At 39.4% G+C, this 26317-nt stretch overlaps 1 protein-coding gene across 2 annotated transcripts in view; it reads right to left on the bottom strand.

The window, feature by feature from the left end:
• CCDC34 (coiled-coil domain containing 34) overlaps window positions 1–23358 on the bottom strand; it is a 35801-nt gene extending 12443 nt beyond the window's left edge. Inside the window, exons 1-3 of one of the 2 annotated variants that reach the window (XM_057695587.1) lie at window positions 22971–23358; window positions 17282–17417; window positions 1258–1365 (exon numbers count right to left, since the gene is read on the bottom strand). In XM_057695587.1, coding sequence (XP_057551570.1) covers window positions 1258–1365; window positions 17282–17417; window positions 22971–23311 — 585 coding nt within the window. In that variant the 5' untranslated portion in view covers window positions 23312–23358. The remainder of the gene's footprint in view (window positions 1–1257; window positions 1366–17281; window positions 17418–22970) is intronic. The other variant, XM_057695588.1, reaches the window with a different exon arrangement.
• Between the last annotated feature and the right edge of the window lie 2959 nt (window positions 23359–26317).

Raw genomic sequence — 26317 nt, 5'->3', positions numbered from 1 at the left:
CATATACTGCCTTGTATTATGTACAAAGATATAAATTAAATGAGGATTCAGAGAAGAAAAAGCATTTCCAGCATGTGATCAGCAAATGCTTCATGCAAGAAATACTTTGAGTTGGATAATAAAGGGAAAGGTAGGGTGGAAAATGTGATGAAATCCCATACTGAGGCGATATTACATTAAAAAAAAAAAGTGAGACACTGAAGTGTTCTCAATCTCATAAACATATATGCCTAGGGGCTGGGGAGTACAGTCCAAAGCCCATTTAATATAAAATTTATGTTCTACTCTGTTAAATATCTGTGCTTGCCTTAATATAAAACTAACATTTTTCCTCTCAAAATTTTCCAGCAAAACTAATACTCCAGGAAGACAGGTCATGCTTATCCTGAGTATGCTCCCCACAGATGCCAGTCAGAAGCTGACACTGTGGAATGAAGGGCAGCATGGGTGGAAGGAGATGTGGTGCAGAGAGCAGAAGGTATTTAACCAGCCAGGCTAGGACAGTTCAAATGTTATTCAGATGACAATGGGGAATCGTAAAAGATATATTTTGAACTGAGGAGTGACATTTAACTTTTTGGCAAGATTAGTCTGGCAAGGACAGAGGATGAAGTCATATTTGGGGGCATTTTTGAGCATCAGGTAGTGATCTAGCTGCTGGATAACTGAATAAAAGAGGCAAAAACCCCTGCCCTTATGGGGCTTACATTTTAGTATGGGGAAATAAACAACAAATAAGTTGAAAATGTAACGAGACCAAACAGGAAGAGATCACAAACAGGAGAGTGGTGATTGTAAAGGAAAGGCAAGGATGATTAGAAACAAGAGAAGAATTCTGATCATGCCTAGGTGACTGAGATGATGGTAGTACTAATACCAGAAATCAAGGGGTCAGGGTGATGCTTCTTAACACATGAGAATGGATAAAAATGGGTTGTTTTAGATTTGCAGGCCCAGAGGTGCTACCAACCTAACAGATGAAAATCCAAGACTCTGGGAGGTCAGGTCTAGAGATACAGATTTCATGACTACCTGCAGCCAGGTACTAGTGGAAGCCACATGAGGGAAAAGGGAGAGAAGCAGAGAGCAAAGGGCAAAAGATGTGATAAACGTCCCTGAGGGGAGAAAAAAAAAATCAGGTCAGAGAAGAAAGAATCTAAGAGAAAATAAGAAAAACAAAGGTGATGAGGAGGAGTAATGGGACGAAGACTTTGCAAAGGAGATGTCAGTTTACCTGTGTACTTTTTTTCTCCTTACCTGTTCATTCTTTTTCTGAACCCATTCCTTGTGCTTTTCTTCTGCAATTATCTTTCTCTTTTCACGTTCTTCCACTTCTTTCTTTTTTTCTAGCTGTTGATTTAATTCCTGTGGATTTTATTCAAACAAAAGGCTACATTTAATAGAAGCACTCAACCTCACATATTTCAAAAAAAAAAGCTGAGGTTAACCAAATTAAACAAGAATATAGTTTCCTTTATAGAAAATATACCATTAGTGACAATAACTTACTTAAGTAACTAGTCTATGATGAAAGGAAGGCAGTGGTAAAAAGTATAAGTCATTTTTTAGAAATGCAAATAATTGCTTGGCAGCAAAACACTAGTTTCTTAGACTAAACTTCAGCTAAATCACCCTCATTGAAATCAACTTTCCCACACATAAATTTTGGCATCACTGTACACTACTGGCAGAAGCTCAAGAGAAATGCAACTTTTTTACAGTTATCAAAAGCTTCTAGATTCTCAATGAAAATAAAGGATAGGAATTAAATAATCCCTAAATTAAACATTTAATTCAGAGTTACACCAAAAAAGAAATGTAAAGAAGCCATTCAATTTTCTGTTGGGAAAAAAAAAGGATCCAGATTTTTCTTCACTGATTTTATAGCTGCTGGAGTGTAAAACAAAACCACATTCATATCCTAGATTATTTAACTGCCTTGCTGTCACTCGAATCTACACGTTTGGGCATTTCCTCAGGAGAAAGAATGTGGAAAGTATGGCCAAATAAAACTACAAGCTGAATGCCACCACTCTGTCACTCATCAGTTAAATTACTGCATTAGTTGAAAATGCTGTTCAAACTAGACTCCTAGGACTCTACTACCATAATTATTGGTTATTTTTCTTCTTTCTCCTTAGATACCAGCAATCAGATACTTTTATACGTCTTCCACTGGACCTCATTCCTCATCCCCATGCCTCCTTTTCCCAACAACCTACCTACCTCAGCATGGGTAGCAATGGGAAGGACAATTTTTCAATTCTCATACAATTCCAGTGTGTTAAATGAAATGAAGATAAAACTTGATACCAAGAACATATCCTGTGCACTTTAGAACAATTGGTCTCAGGGTACCTGTCTTTCATGATCTCATCCTAAAATTTTGCTGCACAGGAAATAGCTGCCCTCACTCATTCAGTCTTCCAACTTTTAAACACTATACTCCCCCAAACCCCCAAAGTAAAGTATCCATCTTGGTTTTAAAAGGATTCTTCATTACCTCTGCAGCTGCTATCCCTTGATTATTCACTTAATACTTTTTTTTTTTTTAATGGAGCACCTACTATAAAGAACTGAGATGCAGGGATGAAATTCCAGAAGTCTCTGATCTAATCTGATTCTGTATACACAAAAGAATTAAGTACCACATTGTGAGGTACTGTGCAGAATAAGAGGTCAGAAAAGGGAAAGGAAAGGAAGGGAAGATGAGAGCAGAAAGAGTATGGTCCAGTGTAGTAAAAAAATAAGCACCATGAGAGGAACAGTTAGGAGATGGCCTGACTAGAAGGGGAAGTAAGGGTGACTAGAAAGTCAGAGTGTGGTACTAACTAGATGAAAGAAAGGCAGAGTAAATTAAACACTATGAAGCAGGACTACATGGTAAAAGGGATGACTTGGAAATCGCACTGATAAAGGTAGAAAACTGCATTTGAAGGGATCAGAACTATTCTGAGGGAGACTGACTAGGAGGTTGCCACAGTTGGAAGGGGACAAAAGTCTGGACCTGTGTCAGGAAACAAGGGGGAATATATGTGTATGACGGGCTAGATATAGATCTGACAACCACATTTTCAAAAATAGTCCTAAATTTTATTGTCAAGGAAAGTAATTATTTAAATATACAACTAAAGACAGGCTTTGATTACAATTATGTACCTCTTAAGATTCTTCACATAATTAAATTCAAAAGTTGGAAAATCAGACTTTGTATTCCTATCTTATAGTTCACAAATTTTAGTTAATGTTGATGTAAGAGTTAAAGATGAAGGAAGGGTCAAAAGTACCTAGAAAATACTACCACTGACAAAAACAGTGCTCTAACCTCAAGATGTCTGTTCAGGTAATTTGCTACCTCAGAATATACACCGCATTCTGAGAAACAACCCTCCCTTTCCAAGGCTGGCCCCTCACAGAGTTTTCCACCCTAAATGCCTCCATCTGCTTGCCACCAAGGCAAGCCTCTTCCAGACACAACTGGAGTCTTCTCTCACAAGGTCCCTATGTCGTCTTCTGGTACACCACTGAATTTCAACAGAATTATGTATCTTCCCACAGAGTAAACACTTGATAGAAAACCAAAATCCAAAGAGGATCCTAAACATGCATTTTTTTTTTCCAGTAGCTTTTGCTGACTTTCAAAGAAAGTTTTACCACTAAAGGTAACAATCAGAAAAACTGAGTTTCTGAGTTTCAGCAACTCTATGTCCTGCCCTGTTCCTACATTAAGGGCTGATGAATGAAAAGGCCAAAGCAAGACAGTGGAGGGAAAAAAAAGCACCTGGATTACTCACAAATTAGATAATTTTTACAATTCAGGACAGACTGTACTAAAATGTTAAAGCAGATGTTAAAAATTAAAATTAGCCAAAGGCCATAGAGAACTTAGGGCAGTCTGCTAAATAACTTTTTTAAATAATAAAAATTTAAGTAAAATTTATATGCCCTACAAAACCAACATGCTAGCTTTTCACAATACTAATGTTCAACATTTACCATATTTATCACCTCAGCATGGTTACAAATGTAAGAAAAACTGTAAGCATAATTTTGATGAGTTAAAATAATTTTTAACCCAATCTTACAGGGATATCTGAAATAAATCTAAATGTTGCTGAAATCAAATTTATGAGAGAGGATAATCTTTTTAATGACCGAACTACCTTTAAGTTTTCCTTTAAGATTTCAAGGAAGAATATAAGAAAGTCAGGGTAAATTCAAAATTAAATACTAAGTCTGACCCATTTGTTTTTAAAATGCATCTTGGTATTGTAAAAAAAAATACTTATTAAATTGGAAATCAAAAGAACTAGGATCCAGTCCCAGCTTTGCCACTAACTGAAACCTTGGCAAACCTACTCTCTGGCCCTCATGTTTTAAGAGGGATCTGAGAAGAACTGTTCCTTGTGGTTAAAAATCTGTGCTTTTAATGATAATGATTTGTAAATAAATTAGAGAATACAGTAAATAAGAACAGAAAAATAAGGAAAGCATAGCTTAGAAAATAAAACAAAGGAAAGCACATGAAAAAAAATGTGAACACTGGAATAGCTCAAAACAAGTTTATACCGAAGTGAGTAGTTTACCCACATGTTATGATTTCCCTGGCATAACTGATACAGTTAAGGCTCATGCTAAAATATTTTAACTGCTTCAGAGTTAAGTAATGATGTAGCCATAAGAAATGTCCAACTACTAAATACATGAAAAGGTTTTTATCTTTCAACCAATTATACTCTGCTACATGCTTAATCATTGAGGTGGGGATTTTATATTCACCATTTTCATCTGCTTTCAAAACAAATCCTCAGTAGTTACTATCATCTCCTTTAACACACAACAACTAACCTTAACTAAGTACTTCCTATATATTAGGCCACATCCTGCTGTTCACTTAGTCCCCAAAACACTATGAGGTGAATGTTATTCTCCCCTTTCACCAATAATGCAGGCAGAAAGGTTAAAGATTCAAGGTCTCAGTTTTGAATCCAGGATATACAACTCAAGAAGTTATGCTTTTAACCACTACTAGTGCCTCTGTAACATCTGGCTTATAGATGAAGAGACTGAGGCTCAGAGAAGTTAAGTAATTTTTCCAAGATCACAGATTCAGAACAGCAAGACTAGAACTTCAGCCTAGTTCCATCATGTTACTCCAAAGCCCAGGGTTTCTTATAATTTTCTGTAATTTAATTAACTTCATTTATGGTATGCTGACTCTAAAAATTACTTGAAGTGACCCTCCTTTTCTTAGTGTAACAAGTGATTTCTAGTGAGGCTGGAGATAAAGCTAAATACCATAAACTGAGCTCCACAATACCAATGATTCACTAGACTGGTGTTTTTCAACCTGTGAGTCTAAAACCAATATATGGGTTATGACTAGCCTTTAAAAAGAAAAGAAAAATTAGAATAGAATATTACCAGGTTCTACATGAAATTAAGATACTTCAGATATGTATGTAAGCAAGTATTACATATATATGGACGCATTTGTGTGTGACATGAAGCAAAGTAGATTTATCACTCTGAACAAATATTTTGAAAGCTACTAAACTAAATAATGGAATTAGCGTTAAAACTTGAGGTTGAAGTAAGAGAAGTAAGAGTCTGGGGTCTCAACAACACACTAATTTTGAAAACAAATGAAAAAGTATTAAGAAGGCTATGACTGAAGAGAGTGGCCAAGATGGTGGAGTAGAAAGACCCTGAGCTCACCTCCTCTCACGAGCACACCAAAAAATCACAACTATCTACAGAACAACCATCGATGAAAAAGACTGGAACCTACCAGAAAAGATTTTCTACCACTAAAGGCATAAGGAACCACAATGACGAGTAGGAGGGACAGACTCACAATACCCCTGAGGGCAAAGCAGAGAATAAATATACTGCAGAGTTTCTCCCATAGGAATGAGAGTTCTGAGCCCCATATAAGGCTCCCCAGCCCTGGGGTCCAGCACTGGAAGAGTCCCCAGAGTATCTGGCTTTGAAAGTCAGAGGGGCTTAACTGCAGGAGCCCCACAGAACTGGGGGGAAAGAGACTTCAATCTTAAAGGGTACATACAAAATATTATGCACATGGGAACCAGGGCAAAGGCAGTAATTTGACAGGAGCCTGGGTCAGGCCTACCTACTGGTCTTAGTCTCCTAGGAAGGCATCAGGTAGCTGCAACTCACCCTGGGGATGTGGACACTGGTGACAGACATATTTAGGGGCATTCAACTGCGCAAGCTGATGGCACCTGCCATCTTGGCTCACTATCACCAAGACTTGGACCCACCCAACAGCCTGTAGGTGCCAGTGCTGGGATGCCTCAGGCCAAAGAACTAATTGAACAGAGACAGAGCCTCAGCCATCAACAGACAGGCTGCCTAAAGACTTCCTGAGCCCACAGCCACCTCCAGGCAAGGCCCTAAACACAACTTTCCCCACCAGGAGGCCAAGGCTCAGCTCAGGACATGAGTGGGCAGGCACCAGTCCTTCACACCAGGAAGCCTGCACAAGCCTCTAGACCACCTCAGCCACCAGGGGGCAGACACCAGAAGCAAGAAAACAACAATACCACAGCTTGCACATTGAGTCAAGCGACAGCAGGCCAACCCTACTATGTGACCAACTGGGCCCTGGTCCTGCTCATTAGCAGGCCAATGCAACCACTGAGACATCCTGGACCCCACACAAACTATGTCAGGAACCACTACCCGCAACACCAATGATCTAAAATGAGCTCCGGGATCCCTGGGCCCTGAAGCCAGGCTCCAGGACCCAGCTCTGCCTGCCAGTAGCCTTGCACTAACCCCAGGATCTGGCTTCACCTGACAGTAGGTGGGCAACAGCCCCAGACTCTTTGGGACCCTGACTCCAGCCACCAGTGAGTAGCACTACCCCTGAGGCCCCCTACAGTTCTGCAACAGCTGCCTCATGACCACGCCCTGCTAAACAACAGCCAGCAGCATCCACACAAGGCAGTGTCTGGCAACCAACTAGACAACCAAACCTACCAGACCACCCACATAGTCAGTCTGCCACAACAGAAGGACCCACACAGGCATACAGCTTGGGTGATGACAGGGGAGTGCACTGCTGGAATACAGAGAACATCTCCTATAGAAGGCCACTTCTCTGAGGTTGAGAAAGGTAACTAACCTGTCACATACATAAAAATACAAATACCAACATAGACAAAATGAGACAGCAGAGAAATATGTTCCAGGTGAAGGAACAAGATAAAACCCCCAAAGAAGAACTAAGTGAAGTGGAGATAGGCAATCTACCTGAGAAAGAATTCAGAGTAATGATCATAAAGATGAGGAAAGAACTTGGGAGGAGAATGGATGCACAGAGCGAGAAGTTAGAAGTTTTTAACAGAGTTGGAAAATATAAAGAACAGCCAGAGATGAAGAATACAATAACTGAAATGAAAAATACACTAGAAGGAATCAACAGAACACTAAGTGATACAGAAGAATGAATCAGTAAGCTGGAAGGCAGAGTAGTAGAAATCACTGCCACTGAACAGAAAAAAGAATGAAAAGAAATGAGGACTGTATAAGAAACATCTGGGACAACATCAAGCATACAAATACTCACATTATAGGGGTAACAGAAGGATAAGAGAAGACATAGTAGCTAAAAACTTCTGTAACCTGGGAAAGGAAATCATCACCCAAGGCTAGGAAGCACAGAGCCTCCCATACAGGATGAACCTAAAGAGAAACACACCAAGACAAACTGTAACCAAAATGACAAAAGTTAAAGAGAGACTATTAAAAACAGCAAGGGAAAAGCAACAAATAACATCGGAGGGAACTCCCATAAGGCTATCTGCTGAGTTTTCAGCTGAAATTCTGCAGGCCAGAAGGGAGTGGCATGACATATTTAAAGTGATGAAAGGGAAAAACCTACAACCAAGAAAACTCTACCCAGCAAGGCTCTCATTCAGATTAGATGGCGAAATCAGAAGCTTTTCACACAAGCAAAAGCTAAAAGAATTCAGTACCACCAAATCAGTGTTACAACAAATGTTAAAGAAACTTCTCTAGGTGAAAAAGAAAAGGCCGCAACTAGAAACAAGAAGATTATGAAATGAAAAGCCCACTGGTAAAGGCAAACATAGAGTAAAGGTAGGAAATCATCCACTCACAAAGCTAGTAAGGAGGTTAAAAGACAAAAGTAGTAAAATCATCTGTATCCACAATATGTGGTTAAGGGATATCAAAACAATTAGATGTAAAATAAGATATCAAAAACAGTAACCATAGGGGAGGAGAGAACAACTGCAGGGTTGTTAAAATGCATTTGAAATAGAGATCAGTGACTTAAAACAATCACGTATATATAGAGACTGGCATCCAAAAACCTCATGGCAACCACAAACAAAAGAAATCTATAATAAGATATACACAGACTTCCTAGGTAGCACAGTGGTTAAGAATCCGCCTGCCAATGCAGGGGACATGGGTTCGATCCCTGCTCCAGGAAGATCCCACATGCCGTGGAGCAACTAAGCCTGTGTGCCACAACTACTGAGCCTGCGCTCTAGAGCCCATAAGCCACAACTACTGAAGTCCATGCGCCTAGAGCCCGTGCTCCACAACAAGAGAAGACACTGCAATGAGGAGCCTACGTAGTGCAATGAAGAGTAGCCCCCACTCGCCACAACTAGAGAAAGCCCATATGCAGCAACGAAGGCACAACACAGCTAATAAATAAATTAATTAATTAAAAAAAAGATATACACACAAAAAAGAAAAAGAAATCCAAACACTAAATAGTCATCAAATCACAAGAAAAGAGGATAAAAAGTGAAAAAAGGACCTACAAAAACAAATCAAAAACAATTAACAAAATGGCAATAAGAACATGCATATCAATAATTACCTTAAATGTAATTGGATACAATGCTCCAACCAAAGGACACAGAATGGCTAAATGGATACAAAAACAAGACACATATATATGATGCCTACAAGAGACTCATTTCAGAGCTAGAGACACACAGACTGAAAGTGAGGGAATAGAAAGGTGTTCCATGCAAATGGAAACTAAAAGAAAGCTGGAGTAGCAAAACTCACATCAGACAAAATAGACTAAAATAAAACTGTTACAAGAGACAAGGAAGGACACTACATAACAATCAAGGGATCAATCCAAGAAGTAAGATATAACAATGATAAATATATACGCATCCAACATAGGAGTACCTCAATATGTCAAAGATTAACAGACACAAAAGGAGAAATTGTCAGTAACACAATAGTAGATGATTTTAACATCCCATTTACATCAATGGACAGATAATCCAGGCAGAAAATCAATAGGGAAACAGAGGCCTTAAATAACACCTAAGACTTATAGAGAGCAAAGCAACAGAATACATATTCTTTTCCATCCCAAAGCAACAGAATACACATTCTTTTCCATCCCAAAGCAACAGAATACACGTTCTTTTCAAGTGCACATGGAATGTATGTATGTTTTTCCAGGAGATATCACACACTAGGAAAAACAAAACAAGCCTGGGTAAATTTAAGAAAACTGAAATCATATCAAGCAATGCCAAACTCATTTTATATGGCCACCATTGCTGTGATACCAAATTTGACAAAGTCAGACAAAAAAGAAAATTACAGACCAATATCACTGATGAACATACATGCAAAAATTCACAACAAAGTATTAACAAACTGAACCAATAAAACATTAAAAGGACCATACACCCAAAGAGAATATATTAAAAGTAACAAATAACATACAAGGGAATCCCCATACAGTTATCAGCTGATTTTCCAGCTGACACTCTGCAGGCCAGAAGGGAGTGGCATGATATATTTAAAGCGATGAAAGGGAAAAACCTAAAACCAAAAACGCTTTACCAAGCAAGGCTCTCCTTCAGATTGGATGAAGAAATCAAAAGCTTTGCAGACAAGCCAAAGCTAAGAGAATTCAACACCAGCAAATTAGCTTTCTGAAAAGTGCTAAAGGAACTTCTGCAGGCAGAAAAGAAAAGGCCACAACTAGAAATCAGAAAATTACACATGGGAAAGCTCACCAGTAAAGGTAAACATACAGTAAAGATAGGAAATCATCCACTCATAAACATGATATCAAAACAACTGCAAGAAGAGGAGATTACAAATGCAGGATATTGGAAATGCATCTGAAATTAAGAAACCAGCAACTTAGAACAAATCTTGAATATACATGGAGACTGCCATATCAAAACCTCATGGGAATGAACTGGGAGATTGGGATTGCCATATATACATTACTAATAAGGAAAAAAATACCAAATTATACACTTTAAATATATGCAGTTTATTGTATGTCAATTGTATCTCAAAAAAGTTCTTGAAAACTGATGGGAACCACAAACCAAAAATCTATGATACACACGCAAAAAGGAAAAAGCAACTAAACACAACTCTAAAGACAGTCATCAAATCACAAGAGAATGAAAGAGAAAGGGAAGAAAAAAATCTACAAAAACAAATCCTAAACAATTAACAAGATGGCAAGAAGAACATACATATTGATAATTACCTTAAATGTAAACAAACTAAATGCTCCAATGAAAAAACAGAAATATAAACAAACTATATGCTCCAAACAAGATACAGACTGGCTGAATGGATACAAAAACAAGACCCATATATGTGCTGTCCACAAGAGACCCACTTCAGACCTAGGGACATATACAGACTGAAAGTGAAAGGATGGAAAAAGATATTCCATGCAAATAGAAATCAAAATAAAGCTGAAGTAGCAATACTCATATCAGACAAAATAAACTTTAAAGACTGTTACAAGAGACAAAGAAGGACACTACCTAATCATCAAGGGATCAATCCACAAACATATAAAAACTGTAAATATACATGCACCCAACACAGAAGCATCTCAATATATAAGGCAACTAGTACAGCCAAAAGAGGAGAAATAGACAGTAACACAATAATAGTGGGGGACTTTAAACCCTCACTTACATAACTGAATAGATCATCCAGACAGAAAATCAAAAAGGAAACACAGGCCTTAAATGACACATTAGACAGATAGACTTAACTGATATTTATGGAATATTCCATCAAGAGCAGCAGACTACACATTCTTCTCAAGTGCACATGGAATATTCTCCAGGATAGATCACACACTGGGCCACAAAGCAAACCTCAGTAAATTTAAGAAAACTGAAATCATATCAAGCATCTTTTCTGACCACAATATGAAATTAGAAATCACAAGAAAAAAACTAAAAAACACAAACATGTGGAGGCTAAACCATATGTTACTAAACAACCAATGGATCACTGAAGAAATCAGGAGGAAACAAAAAAAGAACGCTAGAGACAAATAAAAATGAAAACACGATGATCCAAAGCTTTGAGATGTAACAAAGCAGTTCTAAGAGGAAAGTTTATAGCAATACAACCTTACCTCAGGAAACAAGAAAGATCTCAAACAACATAACCTTACACCTAAAGCAACTAGAGAAAGAAGAACAAACAAAACCCAAAGTTAGTAGAAGGAAAGAAATAATAACGACCAGAGCAGAAACAAATGAAATAGAGACAAAGAAAACAAGAGAAAAAGATCAATGAAATTAAAAGCTGGTTCTTTGAAAATATAAACAAAATTGATAACCCTTTAGCCAGAACCATCAAGAAAAAAAGGGAGAGGGAATTCCATGGCAGTCCAGTAAAGATTTAAAATGCTTCCACTGCAGGGGGCACAGGTTTGATCCCTGGTCAGGGAACCAAAATCTCACATGCCATCTGGTGCAGCCAACAAATAAATTTTTTTTTTTAAAAGCGGGGGAGAGGGCTCAAGTCAATAAAATTAAAAATGAAAATAAGAAGTTACAACTGACACCACAGAAATACAAAGGATCATAAGAGACTACTACAAGCAACTGTATGTCAATAAAATGGACAACCTAAAAGAAATGGACAAATTCTTAGAAAGGTACACTCCTCCAAGACTGAACCAGAAGAAATAGAAAATATGAACAGACCAATCACAAGTACTAAAATTAAAACTGTGATTAAAAAACTCCCAACAAACAAAAGTCCAAACCAGATGGCTTCACCGGTGAATTCTATCAAACATGTAGAGAAGAGTTAAAATCTATCCTGAAACTACTCCAAAAAAAACTGAAGAGGAAGGAACACTCCCAAACTCATTCTATGAGGCCAACATTACCCTGATACCAAAACCAGACAATAATACCACAGAAAAAGAAAATTACAGGCCAATTACCACTGATGAACATACACACAAAAATCCTCAACAAAATACTAGCAAACTGAATCCAACAATACATTAGAAAGATCATTTACCATGATCAAGTGGGATTTACCCCAGGGATGGAAGGATTTTTCAATATCTGCAAATCAATCGGTGTGATACACCACATTAACAAATTGAAGAATAAAAACCATATGATCATCTCGAAAGATGCGGAAAAAGCATTTGACAAAATTCAATACCCATTTATGATAAAAACTCTCCAGAAAGTGTGCTTAGAGGGAACCTACCTCAACAAACTAAAGGCCATATATGACAAACCCACAGCTAACATCATACTCAACAGTGAATGCATTTTCTCTAAGATTGGGAACAAGACAATGATGTCCACTGTCACCACTTTTATTCATCATAGTTTTGAAAGTCCTAGCCACAGCAATCAGAGAAGAAAAAGAAAATAAAATGAATCCAAATTGGAAAAGAAGTAAAACTGTTACAGTTTGCAGATGACATGATACTATACATAGAAAACCCTAAAGATGCTACCAGAAAACTACTAGAGCTTGTCAGTGAATTCAGTAAAGTTGCAAGGTACAAAATTATTATACAGAAATCTGTTGCATTTCTATACACTAACAACAAAAGATCAGAGAGAGAAATTAAGGAAACAATCCCATTTACCATAGCATCAGAAAGAATAAAATACCTAGGAATAAACCTAACTAAGGAGGCAAAAGACCTGTACTCTGAAAAGTGTAAGACATTGATGAAAGAAATTGAAAGCAACACAAACACATGAAATGATATACCATGTTCTTGGATTGCAAGAATCAATATTATTAAAGTGACCATATTACCCTAGGGACTCTAGAGATTCAATGAAATCCCTATCAGATTACCAATGGCAGTTTTCACAGAACTACAAGTAATTTGAAAATTTCTACAGAAATACAAAAGGCCCTGAATAGCCAGAACAATCTTTAGGAGATAAAAAAACAAAAACACAACTGGAGGAATCAGGCTCCCTGACTTTAGACTACACTACAAAGCCACAGTAATCAAAACAGTATGTTACTGGGACAAAAACAGAAATACAGATCAATGGAACATGATAGAAAGCCCAGAAATAAACTGCCACACCTACAGTCAATTAATCTATGACAAAGGAGGCAAGAATATATAATGGAGAAAAGACAGTCTCTTCAATAAATGTTGCTGGAAAAACTCTACAGCTACATGTAAATAAATACAGGACATTCTCTAACACCATATACAAAAATAAACTCAAAATGGATCAAAGACCTAAATGTAAAGCCAGATACTATAAAACTCTTAGAGGGAAACACAGGCAGAACACTCTTTGACATAAACTGCAGCAAGCTCTTTTTGGATCCACCTCCTAGAGTAATGAAAATAAAAACAATAAACAAATGGGACCTAATGAAACTTAAAAGCTTTCTCACAGCAAAGGAAACCACAAACAAAATGAAAATACAACCCACAGAATGAAAGAAAATACTTGCAAACAAAGTGACAAACAGGGATTAATCTCCAAAATATACAAATAGCTCATGCAGCTTAATATCAAAAAAAAGGAAACAACCCCATCAAAAAATGGGCAGAAGATCTCAGTAGACATTTCTCCAAAGAAGACATACAGATGGCCAAAAAGAGCACATGAAAAGATGTTCAACATCACTAATTATTAGACAAATGCAAATCAAAACTACAATAAGGTATCACCTCACACCAGTCAGAACAGCCATCACCAAAAAGTCTACAAATAATAAATACTGGAGAGGGTGTGGAGAAAAGGGAAACTTTCTACCCCGTTGCTGGGAATGTAAATTGGTACAATTACTATGGAGAACAGTATGGAAGTTCCTTAAAAAACTAAAAATTGAGTTACCATGTGATCCAGCAATCCCACTCTTAGGCATACATGCAGAAAAGATGAAAACTCTTAATTAAAGATACATGTATCCCAACGTTCAAAGCAGCACTATTCCTAATAGCCAAGACATGGAAGCAACCTAAATGTTCATCAACAGATGAACAGATAAAGAAGAGGTGGGATGGATATATATATACACTTATACACACATATATATACACATACACACACACATAATATATGAGTGAGTCAAAAATTATCCGTACTCTGGCTGTAGAATTTATTTTAATTAACTTTTAGAAAAGAAAAATACATCATTTTTCAACATAATCTCCTTGCTTTTCAATACACTTTGTCCATGTGTCAACAAGCTTTTGTATTCTCTCATTAAAAAATGTTTTTGGCTGAGCTGCAAGCCACAAATGCACTGCTGTCTTGACTTCTTCATCAGAAGTGAATCTTCATTGTTGTAGGGCTGCTTTCAGGGGACCAAACAGGTGAAAGTCCAGTGGAGCAAGATCAGGACTATAGGGAGGATGTTTTAACACCTCAAAATGAGGTTTTTGCAGAGTGTTGACAGTGTGGGCAGAAATGTGTGGATGTGCACACCCTCAGACCACAAAAAATGAATCACTGGATGTTGCTCTTCTTTCATGCAAGTCACAAGTGGGGCATCCATTTTTGCTCACACTGCAATTACAAATGAACTGATGTAACATGTTCACACCTGCACAGCAGTGACAGGGGAGACAGTAGCTGTGAAAGGAAAGTGCTGATAAGACAGTGCAGCCAACAGAAGTTTTAATATAATCAGAGTGTGGATAATTTTTGACTCACCTCATGTGTGTGTGTGTGTATATATATATGCGTGTACACATGCATGAGTGCACACACACATACAGATACAATGGAATACTACTCAGCCATAAAAATGAATGAAATAATGCCATTTGTAGCAACATGGATGGACCTAGAGACTATCACACTAAGTGAAGTAAGTCAGACTGAGAATTATATCACCTATATGTGAAATCTAAAAAATTGATACAAATGAATGTATTTACAAAACAGAAATAGACTCACAAACATAGAAAACCAATTTATGGTTACCAAAGGGGAAAGGTGGAGGGAGGGAAAAATTAGGAGTTTGGAATTAACAGATACATAGTATTATAAACAAAATACATGGGACTTCCCTGGTGGCGCAGTGGTTAAGAATTTGCCTGCCAATGCAGGGGACACAGGTTCAAGCCCTGGTCCAGGAAGATCCCACATACCATGAAGCAACTAAGCCCATATGCCACAACTGAGAATGCACTCCAGAGCCTGTGAGCCACAACTCCTGAGCCCACGTGCCACAACTATGGAAGCTTGCTCGCCTAGAGCCCATGATCTGCAACAAGAGAAGCCACATCAGTGAGAAGCCTGCACACCACAACGAAGAGTAGCCCCTGCTTGCCGCAACTAGAGAAATCCTGAGCACAACAACAAAGACCCAACATAGCCATAAATAAATAAATAAATAAAAATATATAAGCAACAAGGATTTACTGTATAGCACAGGAAACTATATTCAATATCTTGTAATAACCTATAATGGAAAAGAATCCGAAAATGTATATATATGTGTGTGTGTGTATATATATATATGTAAAAAACTGAATCTGATATATATCTGAAATTAACACAACACTGTAAATCAACTATACTTCAATAAAAAAGAAAAAAAAAAAGACTGTGACTAGCAATGATACCAATAACAATACCAATAAAAACACCAGCCATCTTTATACTTTGTCTCATTTGCCTCTAAAAAACCCTTATCCTTACTGTAGAGATGAGGAAATTGGAGTGTAAATATTTAAATAAGCCTGCCTGACATCAAACCATAAGGTCTTTCTCAAGTCCTGTGCCCTTCTAAGTAGAAACAAGTACTACTGTGTACTTTTCCAGGAATAAATTTGTATTTAGAATACAAAGTATATAGCAATAGGGAAAGAGCAGAATGTACTGGTTTCTACAATCATTTGAATCATGCCAAGTTTGCCTGCGTGGCTAGAAAGCCATCACAGAACACTAGTTTCAAAACTGAAATGTAAAGTTTACTCCAAGACGATTATGGAGGGCTAAGCTTTAATTCCAAGGATTTTTACAGCAACAGGGATAGTAACAGATAAGAATAAACTTACATATGCAATGGCAGGGAACTGGTTAACTATATTCTATTATTTATTTAATACATTTTAAGTCTATTTTAATAATCTTAGCCATTTTTAAATGATGATATAAAAATATTTAATGATATAGAAAAACAATAATGTAATAGGCAGAAAAAAAGAGGTTACAAAGAGTGATCCTATTTATTAAAAACAAGACATACCCCTCACCACTCAGATGTACCTTGTGTCTGTTTGGACAGGGAGAATGCTGATAGTCTGGAAACTGGAGGGCGCCCAACTATCCAAATTTATTTGGCAGCTAGGTTGTAAACAGCAAACAGTAAGTTCAAAGAGTGATGGATTCATGTGAAAATATGTCTCAAACTATTTTTTGAGTTTGGAGAGTGAGGGTTCAGAGAGAATCACAAATACAAAAATGTCCACAAGTGAGGCAGGGAGGCAAAAAGAAACCGAAGAAACCTGAAAGCCCAGTAGATTCCCATCTCCAGCACAAACTCACTCTGGGGCACATGCTCTGAGTGATATGGGGGTAGAGTTCCAGCCTCCACTTCACTTTTTACCTCTCCTCTCTTAAAAATTTTACCAAGTATACGCAGTTGATTTTACTTTAGTTAAGTGTACATATGGTGACACTATATGAATATACATTTGCACATACTTTTTTTAAATTTACATAGAAGAAAACCTGGAAGGCTACATGCCATAATATTAACGATAGTTATCTTCAGGGGACAAGATTAGAGATTTTAATTTTCCTAATTATGCTTAGCTGTATTTTCCAAATGTTCTTATAATGAACATGTATTATTTCTCCAGTAAGTTATTAATAACTATATAGCAAACCGATACCAAAAAATGCAATATTGTGAGGGATAATAACATTAGCATTTTAATTGCGACAGCAGCTCTACTTTGTGAGCTCATGGATTAAATAGAAAGAATATTGTCTAGTTTTACCTCTAGGGCCTTCTGTTGCAGACGGTCACGTTCTACTTTTTCTTTGCCAACAAACCACACTTCCCACGGTGTCAGGCTGCTTTCCGGTAAGTGCACCTGTTTCTGTTCTTCTTGGTTATCTTCAGATCCAACCACACTATTGCAAAAGAGAGGATATTACAGCACTTGTACTCAAAACTTTGGCTTATCAGTCAGAATGACTTAGTTGTACACTGAAAGCAGAATTCCATGATATATTTACAATATTGTGATTTTTATATATAAATATGTTGAATTAATTATAAATATACATTTGAAAAACCATGAACAGAAAGTCCAATGTTTGAAGTAGTTATCCTTCAGACTGCCTTTGAATTCTCTCATCTTCTAAAATCACACCCAGGCCATTTGCCTCAATCACAACAATTTTTTTATTCTTAAAAATCTTATACCTGGACAATAATTACAACACATGATCCTCACCAGATCCTGGGGCAGACTTTTCCCTTTTCCTCCTTTAGATAGTTCACGAAGGAAAGAATACATATCTACACAGCGAGGATGGTAAAGCCAATGTGGTAACAAGTAGAGTTTTGGTGTGAAGGGTAGACAAAGGTTTTTTTTTTCCCCCAGATCTTTATTGGAGTATAATTGCTATACACTGTTGTGCTAGTTTCTGCTGTACAACAAAGTGAATCAGCTACATTTATACATATATCCCCATACCCCCTTCCTCTTGAGCCTCCCTCCCACTCTCCCTATCCCACCCCTCTAGGTCATCACCAAGCATCAAGTTGATCTCCCTGTGTTATGCAGCAGCTTCCCACTAGCTATCTACCTTACATTTGGTAGTGTATATGTGTTAATGCTACTCTCTCACTTCGTCCCAGATTCCCTTCCCTCCCCTCCCCCAACCCTGTGTCCTCAAGTCCATTCTCTAAAACTGCATCTTTATTCTCGCCCAGCCACTGGGTTCATCAGTACCATTTTTTTAGAGTCCATATACATACATTAGCATATGGTATTTGTTTTTCTCTTTCTGGCTTACTTCACTCAGACAGAGTTTTTTTTTTTTTTAATGAATTTATTTATTTATTTACTGCATTGGGTCTTCATTACTGCACACGGGCTTTCTCTACTTGTGGCGAGTGGGGGCTACTCTTCATTGTGGTGCACGGGCTCCTCATTGCAGTGGCTTCTCTTGTTGCAGAGCGTGGGCTCTAGGCACACAGGCTTCAGTAGTTGTGGCACATGGGCTCAATAGTTGCGGCTCACGGGCTCTAGAGCACAGGCTCAATAGTTGTGGCGCACGGGCTTAGTTGCTCTGCGGCATGTGGGATCTTCCCAGAGCAGGGATCGAACCCATGTCCCCTGCATTGGCAGGCGGATTCTTAACCACTGTGCCATCTAGGAAGTCCCTCAGACAGAGTTCTTTATACTCTCGACTTTTCTGTAAGTTTGAAATTGTTTAGAAATAAAAAGGTACAAAAAATATATGGCCCTTGTTATTCTCCAATGTTTTGATAGACTCCCTTTTGCCAATTCTCAGACAGGGTGTCCACGACTCCTCAGAGTTGGGTTACCTCCTACCATAGTCCCCACCACGCACCTCTGTCAGTCTGTCTCCTCTGGGTACGTGGAAAAGTAACCACTCACTCAGGCTCAAGAGAAGAGGGCAGGGGAAGTACTGTGATTACATACATACATAAAGAACACAAGGCCTTGGCCAGATACACAAGCCCCATAAAACAGGAAAAGCTGAACCATGAGCACCCATGGAAAGAAAGGTTGTTCGGGACCCAACGCAGTTCGAAAGACTAGGTTATTACAGACTCAGCCCCTCTTTGTCTCTTTAACATTCCTGCTTCAGACAACCAACTGCCTCGCCTGCGGCCATGCTCAGCTTTTTCTGCCTCATAGCTTCCATTTACTTGTTTTTTCCTGCTATTTCTTCATTCATCCATGTCATTATGGAATTTGTACCCTAGTGGGAAAGGGACACTGCTGACGTGCTGTTTATTTCCTATATATGCTTCCTTCTCAGTCCTGCAGAACACCACCTCATCCTCCCATAGCTTCAACTCTCACTAGGTGCTGATGAGGCCCGGGTCAGGCATTCCAGGCTAGATCTTGCTCCTGAGCTCCAAACTTTTATTTTCAACCATGTGATAGATAGCTCCACTTAAATATCAAACTCAATCAGTCCAAAACAAGTCTAATCATCTAACACCCATGCACTACCCTCCCCATCAAGAAGAATCTTACGCCTCCTCTTATAATCCTACCTCAGTGAAGAGTTACCAACACCCACCCAGTTAGCCAAGCCAGAAACCCAGATCTTTTGACTCCTGCTCCCCGTCCACATTTGGTACCTCCCCGCCCACACACCCATATAATCACCTCATCCTATTTTACTTCTTTCACTTTTCTCAAGACATTCTTCTCTTCTACAACCTTACAACTGCTGTCTGGTCGTAATTGGCCTTTCTCCCTCCATTCAGACTATTCTCCACTGTTGCCAGATTCTTCCTTTAAATGCATCCTTCCAACATGTCACTCCCCATCTCAAAGTTCTTCAGTGGCTCCTCTGCCCATAAGATGAAATCCACATTCCACAGCCTGACACCCATGAATTGGCCCAGCTTATCTTCCAGCCTCTTCTTCCACCAGTGGCTAATCTGGACTCTCCATTTCAGTCTTGTTGAACTTACACAGGTTGATGAATATGTCACGCCCTTGTGCTCTGCAGCTGTGCCTAAAACTCTGAAATTCCTTTCTTCCACCTCTACACACAACCAAAGTAAGAGCTTAGATTTGAGGGTAAAATATTTGGGTTAATCTCTACCTGCTGCTTCCTAGCTATGTTCATCTTTTAACCTCTTTAGCCTCCATTTCTCATCTGTTAAGTGGAGAAAATAACAGTGGCTACCTCACAGGTACTGAGGCATGAATAACCCACACTAAAGCACTTAGCTCCATTCCGAGCACTCAGTAAGCATTTGGAACGGGTCAGTTAGTAGTACTAGGAGGAGTATAGCTAATATCTACTCTCCCTTCAAGATCCAACTCAGGTTTTAATCTTTATTGCCTCATAGTGAAACTCTGCAAAAAAATCTGGACTTAGTGCCTTGGGCTTTCTGTCACTTGTCCATCTCTGCCAGAAGCCATGAATTCCTCGCAGACAGAAAACATGTCTTAACTCATTTTTTATTTCAAGAGTCTAGCTTAGGGCCTAGAATATAGTAGGCACCTAAGAAATGTTTGTTGCAAGAAGAAATCAGTGAGAGCAGTGTTTTTTGTTTTTAAATGACACTTTAAATATTGCATTTCTTGCCTCATCAGTTTTAACAAATATATTCAAAATGTGCAGCACATATACTACAGCTCTACCCATACTGAAGAGAGGCTTGATAAGCAGCTTTTTATGACCAGGATATTTATTAAAGCATGGGTTTCCTAATGGATAGAATGATATAAAAACCAGGATAAAGTTAAATAAACAGCAGGCCCAATGCATATTACAGAAGACTCCAGGAAAAAACTTCTAATTTTCTTGTCTGAAGTCACCTGTGAGCTTCACTTCAGTCCTGTCCAACTTGAAGGTCAATGCATCCTCTAAGCACAGCTCTATACACCTAAAAGAGCTGGAGCTCAACTCCATCATGTGCAGCTGATGCCTGAGTCTAACCCAAAAGAGCCTCATCCTATTAGTTTTGCCACGGTCAGATCCCTGTGACAGGGGAAAGATGGAAAAAAGGCATAAAATTCCATGCCATGGTCCACAAGAGGATGCTCACTGCCCAGAACTTTGACTAGACTATGTATGGCTCAGGCACCTGCTCTCTTCATCCCATCACCCCCAAACTGTCAGGGCACCAACTGAAGGTGAGAGGCAGGAAGGAGGAATAAGGAAATGTTTTAAATACTTCTCTTTCCTGAAAAGAAGTGCTGGGTTTTCTAAAGCATTTGGAAACAATCACAGCATCTATTTCTTCTCTAGGGAGTGGGAAATAGACATTCCTTCAGCATACATTTATTGAACAGCCTAATAAGCATCTGACACTTGCCACACATGGGCCTGACAACTCCTGCATTCTTTCCAGACCACATCCTACCTATTGCTTTGACTCAGAGGGGATGAACTGTGATAAGACAGCTAGGGCCCTGGGGTGTTACCAGTCATTCCAGCTTTGGCTACAGTTTTACATAAATATGACTGGCTCCTCTCGTGGTGAGCTCCATTTGGTCAGGGCTTTGGCTCTTGGAATTAATGCAAGGTCTCAGTAGCTGAGCTGTAGTTTTGATGGCCGTAATTCCTTGGGTTGCTGATCTGTTTACATTACTTAATCCCACTGATTAGGCTCAGAAGGTAAAATTTATTTTAAAAATTACTGGGACCAACTCAGTCCTGAAGAATCTGTACAAATGCCTACATGAAAATGGACTCCTGAAACTATTTCCTGTTGTTTCAATCAGTCTGGACAAGTGGCTTGCTGATCTCCATTCCTACCAAAGTCCTAACTTTTACTTCTCATTCTTAAGAGACTCACCATTGTAACTGTGCATGTGAGTCACTTTATATGGTTCCATACTCCACTTACTCACTCTATGTATGCATGCCTCACAGTGAAGGGGGCTAACTGGTTGCTTACACATTAATCTCTGGTCTGTATTTCTTAGATCTCCTGTATTGTGCCCTGTACATCTTGGCAATCAGAAACTTACAAATGCTTTCTGAAGATGACTTAATGAGTCTACCTCATAATGGACCTGCATCACTCCATATGTCCCAGAAAAAGATACTCCTGAAGGGATAGGCCCTTTGCTCCTATTTCTATATACCCAACAATAGGCACGTAGCATAAGGAAGAGAAAACATCATCAGCATACCCTGGAACCAGGCCCAGCTCTACTAATAACTAGGTGTATGCCTTTTAATTAGACTTTTTAATTGTATTATGAGCCAGTTTTGTTATCTGTAAAACGAGTGGCTTGATCTAGGCTTTAATTCCACAAGAGTAGAGACAATAACTATCTTCTTTACGGGCCCCAAATGGCACAAGCTAAATGTCTGCTAAATGAACAACTGTAGAAACAAACAAATTAAGATGGCTTTACTAATCCCTTTGATTCTAACATTCTCTGATTCAATGACTTCTTTTCTACCATTAAGCGCTCAGAGCAGACCCAACGTTTTCTCTGGACCCTTAAGTTGACATTGCTAACCTCCATGCTTCAGCTCTTAATCTAATGACACAAAAAGTATACTGCTTACTACAACCTACTTCACTAACAATCACTTTCTCAAAATAGCTCCAGGTATTACTAAGGTGCAGTAAACCACGTTTTGGTGTTAAGGGTTTGGACAAGAGTTCTAGTGTCCCCAGTCTGACCTCTGAGTTTTCATAAAACTCCTGATATCACAGCAAAATTTTGTGTGTTTGAGACTAGGTGCGATTCTCTGGGGTGTGAGATTGTAGCAAGCATCACATGCTCAGGAAAAAGCATTAAGAACGATGGAAAATCTGTGGTCATGTGTAAGAACAGGCCCAGGGCTCTCTGTGCCAAAAGGAGCAGCACCTGTGGCTGCAGGTGCCCGTGCAGCCTTTGAGAGGGAGGACAGGAGGGTGTCTGGCCGCCAGAGGAAGGTATTTAGAAGGGTCTAAGGGATCTTGAGAGGGGCGACATCGGCCGGCGGCCTCGGGTTTACCTGGCGCACCCCCGTAACTCCATTCCTCTCAGGCTCTCCACCTTGGCCTCTGAGTCATGAGCATCTTCATCCACATCTTCCTCCTCCTCCCCGTCACCATCGTCGTCGTCAAACGGGAAGCTCTGGTGGCCGAGGGGAGACAACAGCGACATGGTGGAATTGCTACAGCTCAGCGGTGGCGACAGCGAGCACACCTCCACCGCCTCCAGCCCCTGCGCCCGGGCGCCCGCCATGAGGACAGAGAAGGAGCCCGCGGAGGGCCGGGACCTGAACCTGCAGCCGGCCAAGAACCCGCGGTCGGACAGGGGCGAAGCGGCCCCCCATTGCCCCGCCGCCCACATCCGGCCCGCCAAGTTCAAACCGGCGGAGCTGCGGCGGGGACGTGTTCTCCCAGCAGGCCCCGCGCGCGCCGGCGCCGCCAATCCGGGCGGGCGCGGACTTCGCGTTGCCATGGCGACGCGTGGAGGCGGCTCGGGCTTTGTCCCGGCCTGCAGAGCGTGGCTTCCTGCGCCGCTCAGGCTCTTGGCTGAGCTCGTCCTTCCCGGCCTGGGCCCGCATCGCTGCTTCTGACTTAACCCTTCGCTCGGTTTGCGGACGAGGTCCCGCTACCAGCTGACAGCTTGGAGGGCCCGTCCCTTGTTTGCTGTGGTTCATTCAGCACAGGAAGTGTGCTGTCACTGAACAAGGCAGATCATTTTAGGGGGAAAGAGGCAGAAACCAAAACTACCCCCCATATTATTACAAGGTCAGGGTTACAAGGAGCAGTCGTGCTATCTCTCAGCACATGGCCACACACGGCCGTATTCTAGGGGGTGGGGGGGCGAACTTTATCCAAGTTTACAAGTGTATCTAAGAATGCACTTTTGGTACAGTCTTTGTTTTTGGTAGCCCCTCGGCTGCCTGGCATCTTACAGGAACTCGTTTGTTTATGCATGTGAATACTGGGGTATCTCTGAAGGCTCTAGTGTACTAGGGTCTGTGCTAAGCACTGTGTATATATAAAATACAAGCCCTGCTGTTACAAGCTCCTCATTCTTTTATGGTGAAGTCATACCATTAAAATATTCTGTGATATGCATTTTGTGAATAAGAAAAGTTTGTGGGACTTCGGAAGTAGCACTCTCCTCTTAGGGATTGGGCATGGGGATGAAGGTATTAAGGGAGAGGTGATTGATAGACACTAAAGTTGGTTGCTTTATTCATGCTGACAAAACTGTGTACACTTCTAAATAAATGGGCTTTGTCTAGCTCATAATGCTAGTAGAAATATCACAAAATGAGAGCTAACAATGGCTTAAAACAGTACACAAAATTTGTTATTTACCAAAGAGTGATAAAAAATCTTTGATGAAATTTAGATCTGCAAAATTTGACACCAAAGAGTTAGATACAGTAACCAAGGGCAATTCAGAAGGAAGGCAGAAGCTATAATTAATAAAATGACATAGTTAAAACTAAATAGAATGTAAATTTTGTTAAAATTTTCAGTAAAAACAGTGAAAACGGAAGAAAACTGGAGCAACTTGAGTTATAAAACTGATGGAGGAATAAAAATGGCTTGAGTTTTCATTCTCTATCCCAATTATTCGATATTGGCATATCTGTTAAAACCTTTTAAGAGAGCATATCTAAAATAACAAGAGCGTCACCCTGGGCCATTTTAGGGCTTCATCAGGGGGTAAGCTTGAGAAGCAAGTCCCAACAAGCATCACCCCACATTACTGAAGCATAGTAGGAAAAAAAAGTTTTAGTATGAAAGGGACCTGGATTTGAATCTGTGTTTTGCCTCTTATTTGCTAGGTTTCCCTAAACAAGCTGGCCTTTCCAAGTTCTGACTTACTCTGCTGTAAAACAGGGAAATAATCTATCTCTCAGTTGTGTTATCTCATTAATTCTCAATGCTTGTAGCACAGAACCAGACAAGAGAAAATAGCAAATGGTAACGTGTCGTTTAAACTCCAAAACTTTCCCACAGTAACCTCTTGCTATGGGAATCTAAAATGTTTTAAACAAGTTACGCCCTTTTCTTGATGCTTCAGAATCATCATCATGACCAACTATTGCATTATGCTGTAACAACCCTGGAGCTACGAGGCTAAGAGCTGCTGGTGCTCATGCTTGAACATAATCAGATCCTGTGGTCTCCTTTCTCATAGCGCCTTTTCATTACTGGGACTGAGAAACCACAATCAAGTTTGGTTGAATTATATAAAAGGTATAAATAAGCTCAAAAGAGGGCCTCTCCCCTTAAGTTTCAGAATATTAACCTAGTAACCTCGCTTCTTACTACTCATTTATTTTCACTTTCATGGTATATCTGAGATAATTTCTGTTTTTTGCTGGCTTTGTAACCTGGTGTAAGTGAAGTGACCTTTGCTTGAAAACCTTTGTTATAAAAATAACATCATTACCAGTGAGTCCTATGGCAATGTATTATACAACTTAAAAAATGTATCCGTGGACATCCTGAAATATTTTCAGATGAAACAATGTCTTAGATTTGCTTCAAAATAATCCAAGGGGTATAGGGATTAGAGAAGGTAAGTGAATGGGATGAAGAGGAAACAAGATTTACCATTGCTGTGGACAACTGCCAAAGCTGGATGCTGGGTATGGGCAGTGAGTGCCTAGGGCATGGGAGGAGGGGTAATTATAGTATTCTACTTTTGGTTATGGGAATTGCAAACATATACTGAAGTTTAAAACAAACAAAAACAAAAAAAATACCTCAAACTAAGGAGAACTGGGTGCTGGTTTGGGTTCTAATTTGCTGTATGTGTCAGGTATTCACTTAAATTTCATGAGGTCCTCTATTTTTCCATCTGTAAACTGAGGGCTTGATGATTGTGACTACTGAATTATTCCTAAGCACAACAGTCCCTTCTTATCCACGGAGGATGTGTTCCAAGACTCCCAATGGATACCTGAAACTGCAGACAGTACCAAACCCTACATATACTATGATTTTTTTCCTGTACAGTTTAATTTATAAATTAGGCACAGGAAGAGAACATCTGAATTGCCTGCTTCACTATTCTCATGTTTGGGGCCATTATTAAGTAAAATAAGGGCTGCTTGAACACCAGCACTGAGGTAGAGACAGCTACTAAGTGACTAACAGGCAAGATACACTGGACAAAGAATGATTCGTTTCAGAGTAGAACGGTGCAAGATTTCATCACCCGACTCAGAAGGGAACACAATTGAAAACATAATTTCAGCAAAGTGTTCTCCCAACATTTCTTCTAATACTCTTAAAAATATTTTACTTCAACTTGCTTAATTTAGCACTAAGCAAATTCATTAATACACCTAGTTATAAATTAAGGCAAAATAGATTGCTTTCC

The sequence above is a fragment of the Hippopotamus amphibius genome, chromosome 9 (assembly GCF_030028045.1).
Source record: "Hippopotamus amphibius kiboko isolate mHipAmp2 chromosome 9, mHipAmp2.hap2, whole genome shotgun sequence".
Classification (NCBI taxonomy): Eukaryota; Metazoa; Chordata; class Mammalia; order Artiodactyla; family Hippopotamidae; genus Hippopotamus; species Hippopotamus amphibius.
This window is presented reverse-complemented; position numbering and strand designations above follow the sequence as displayed.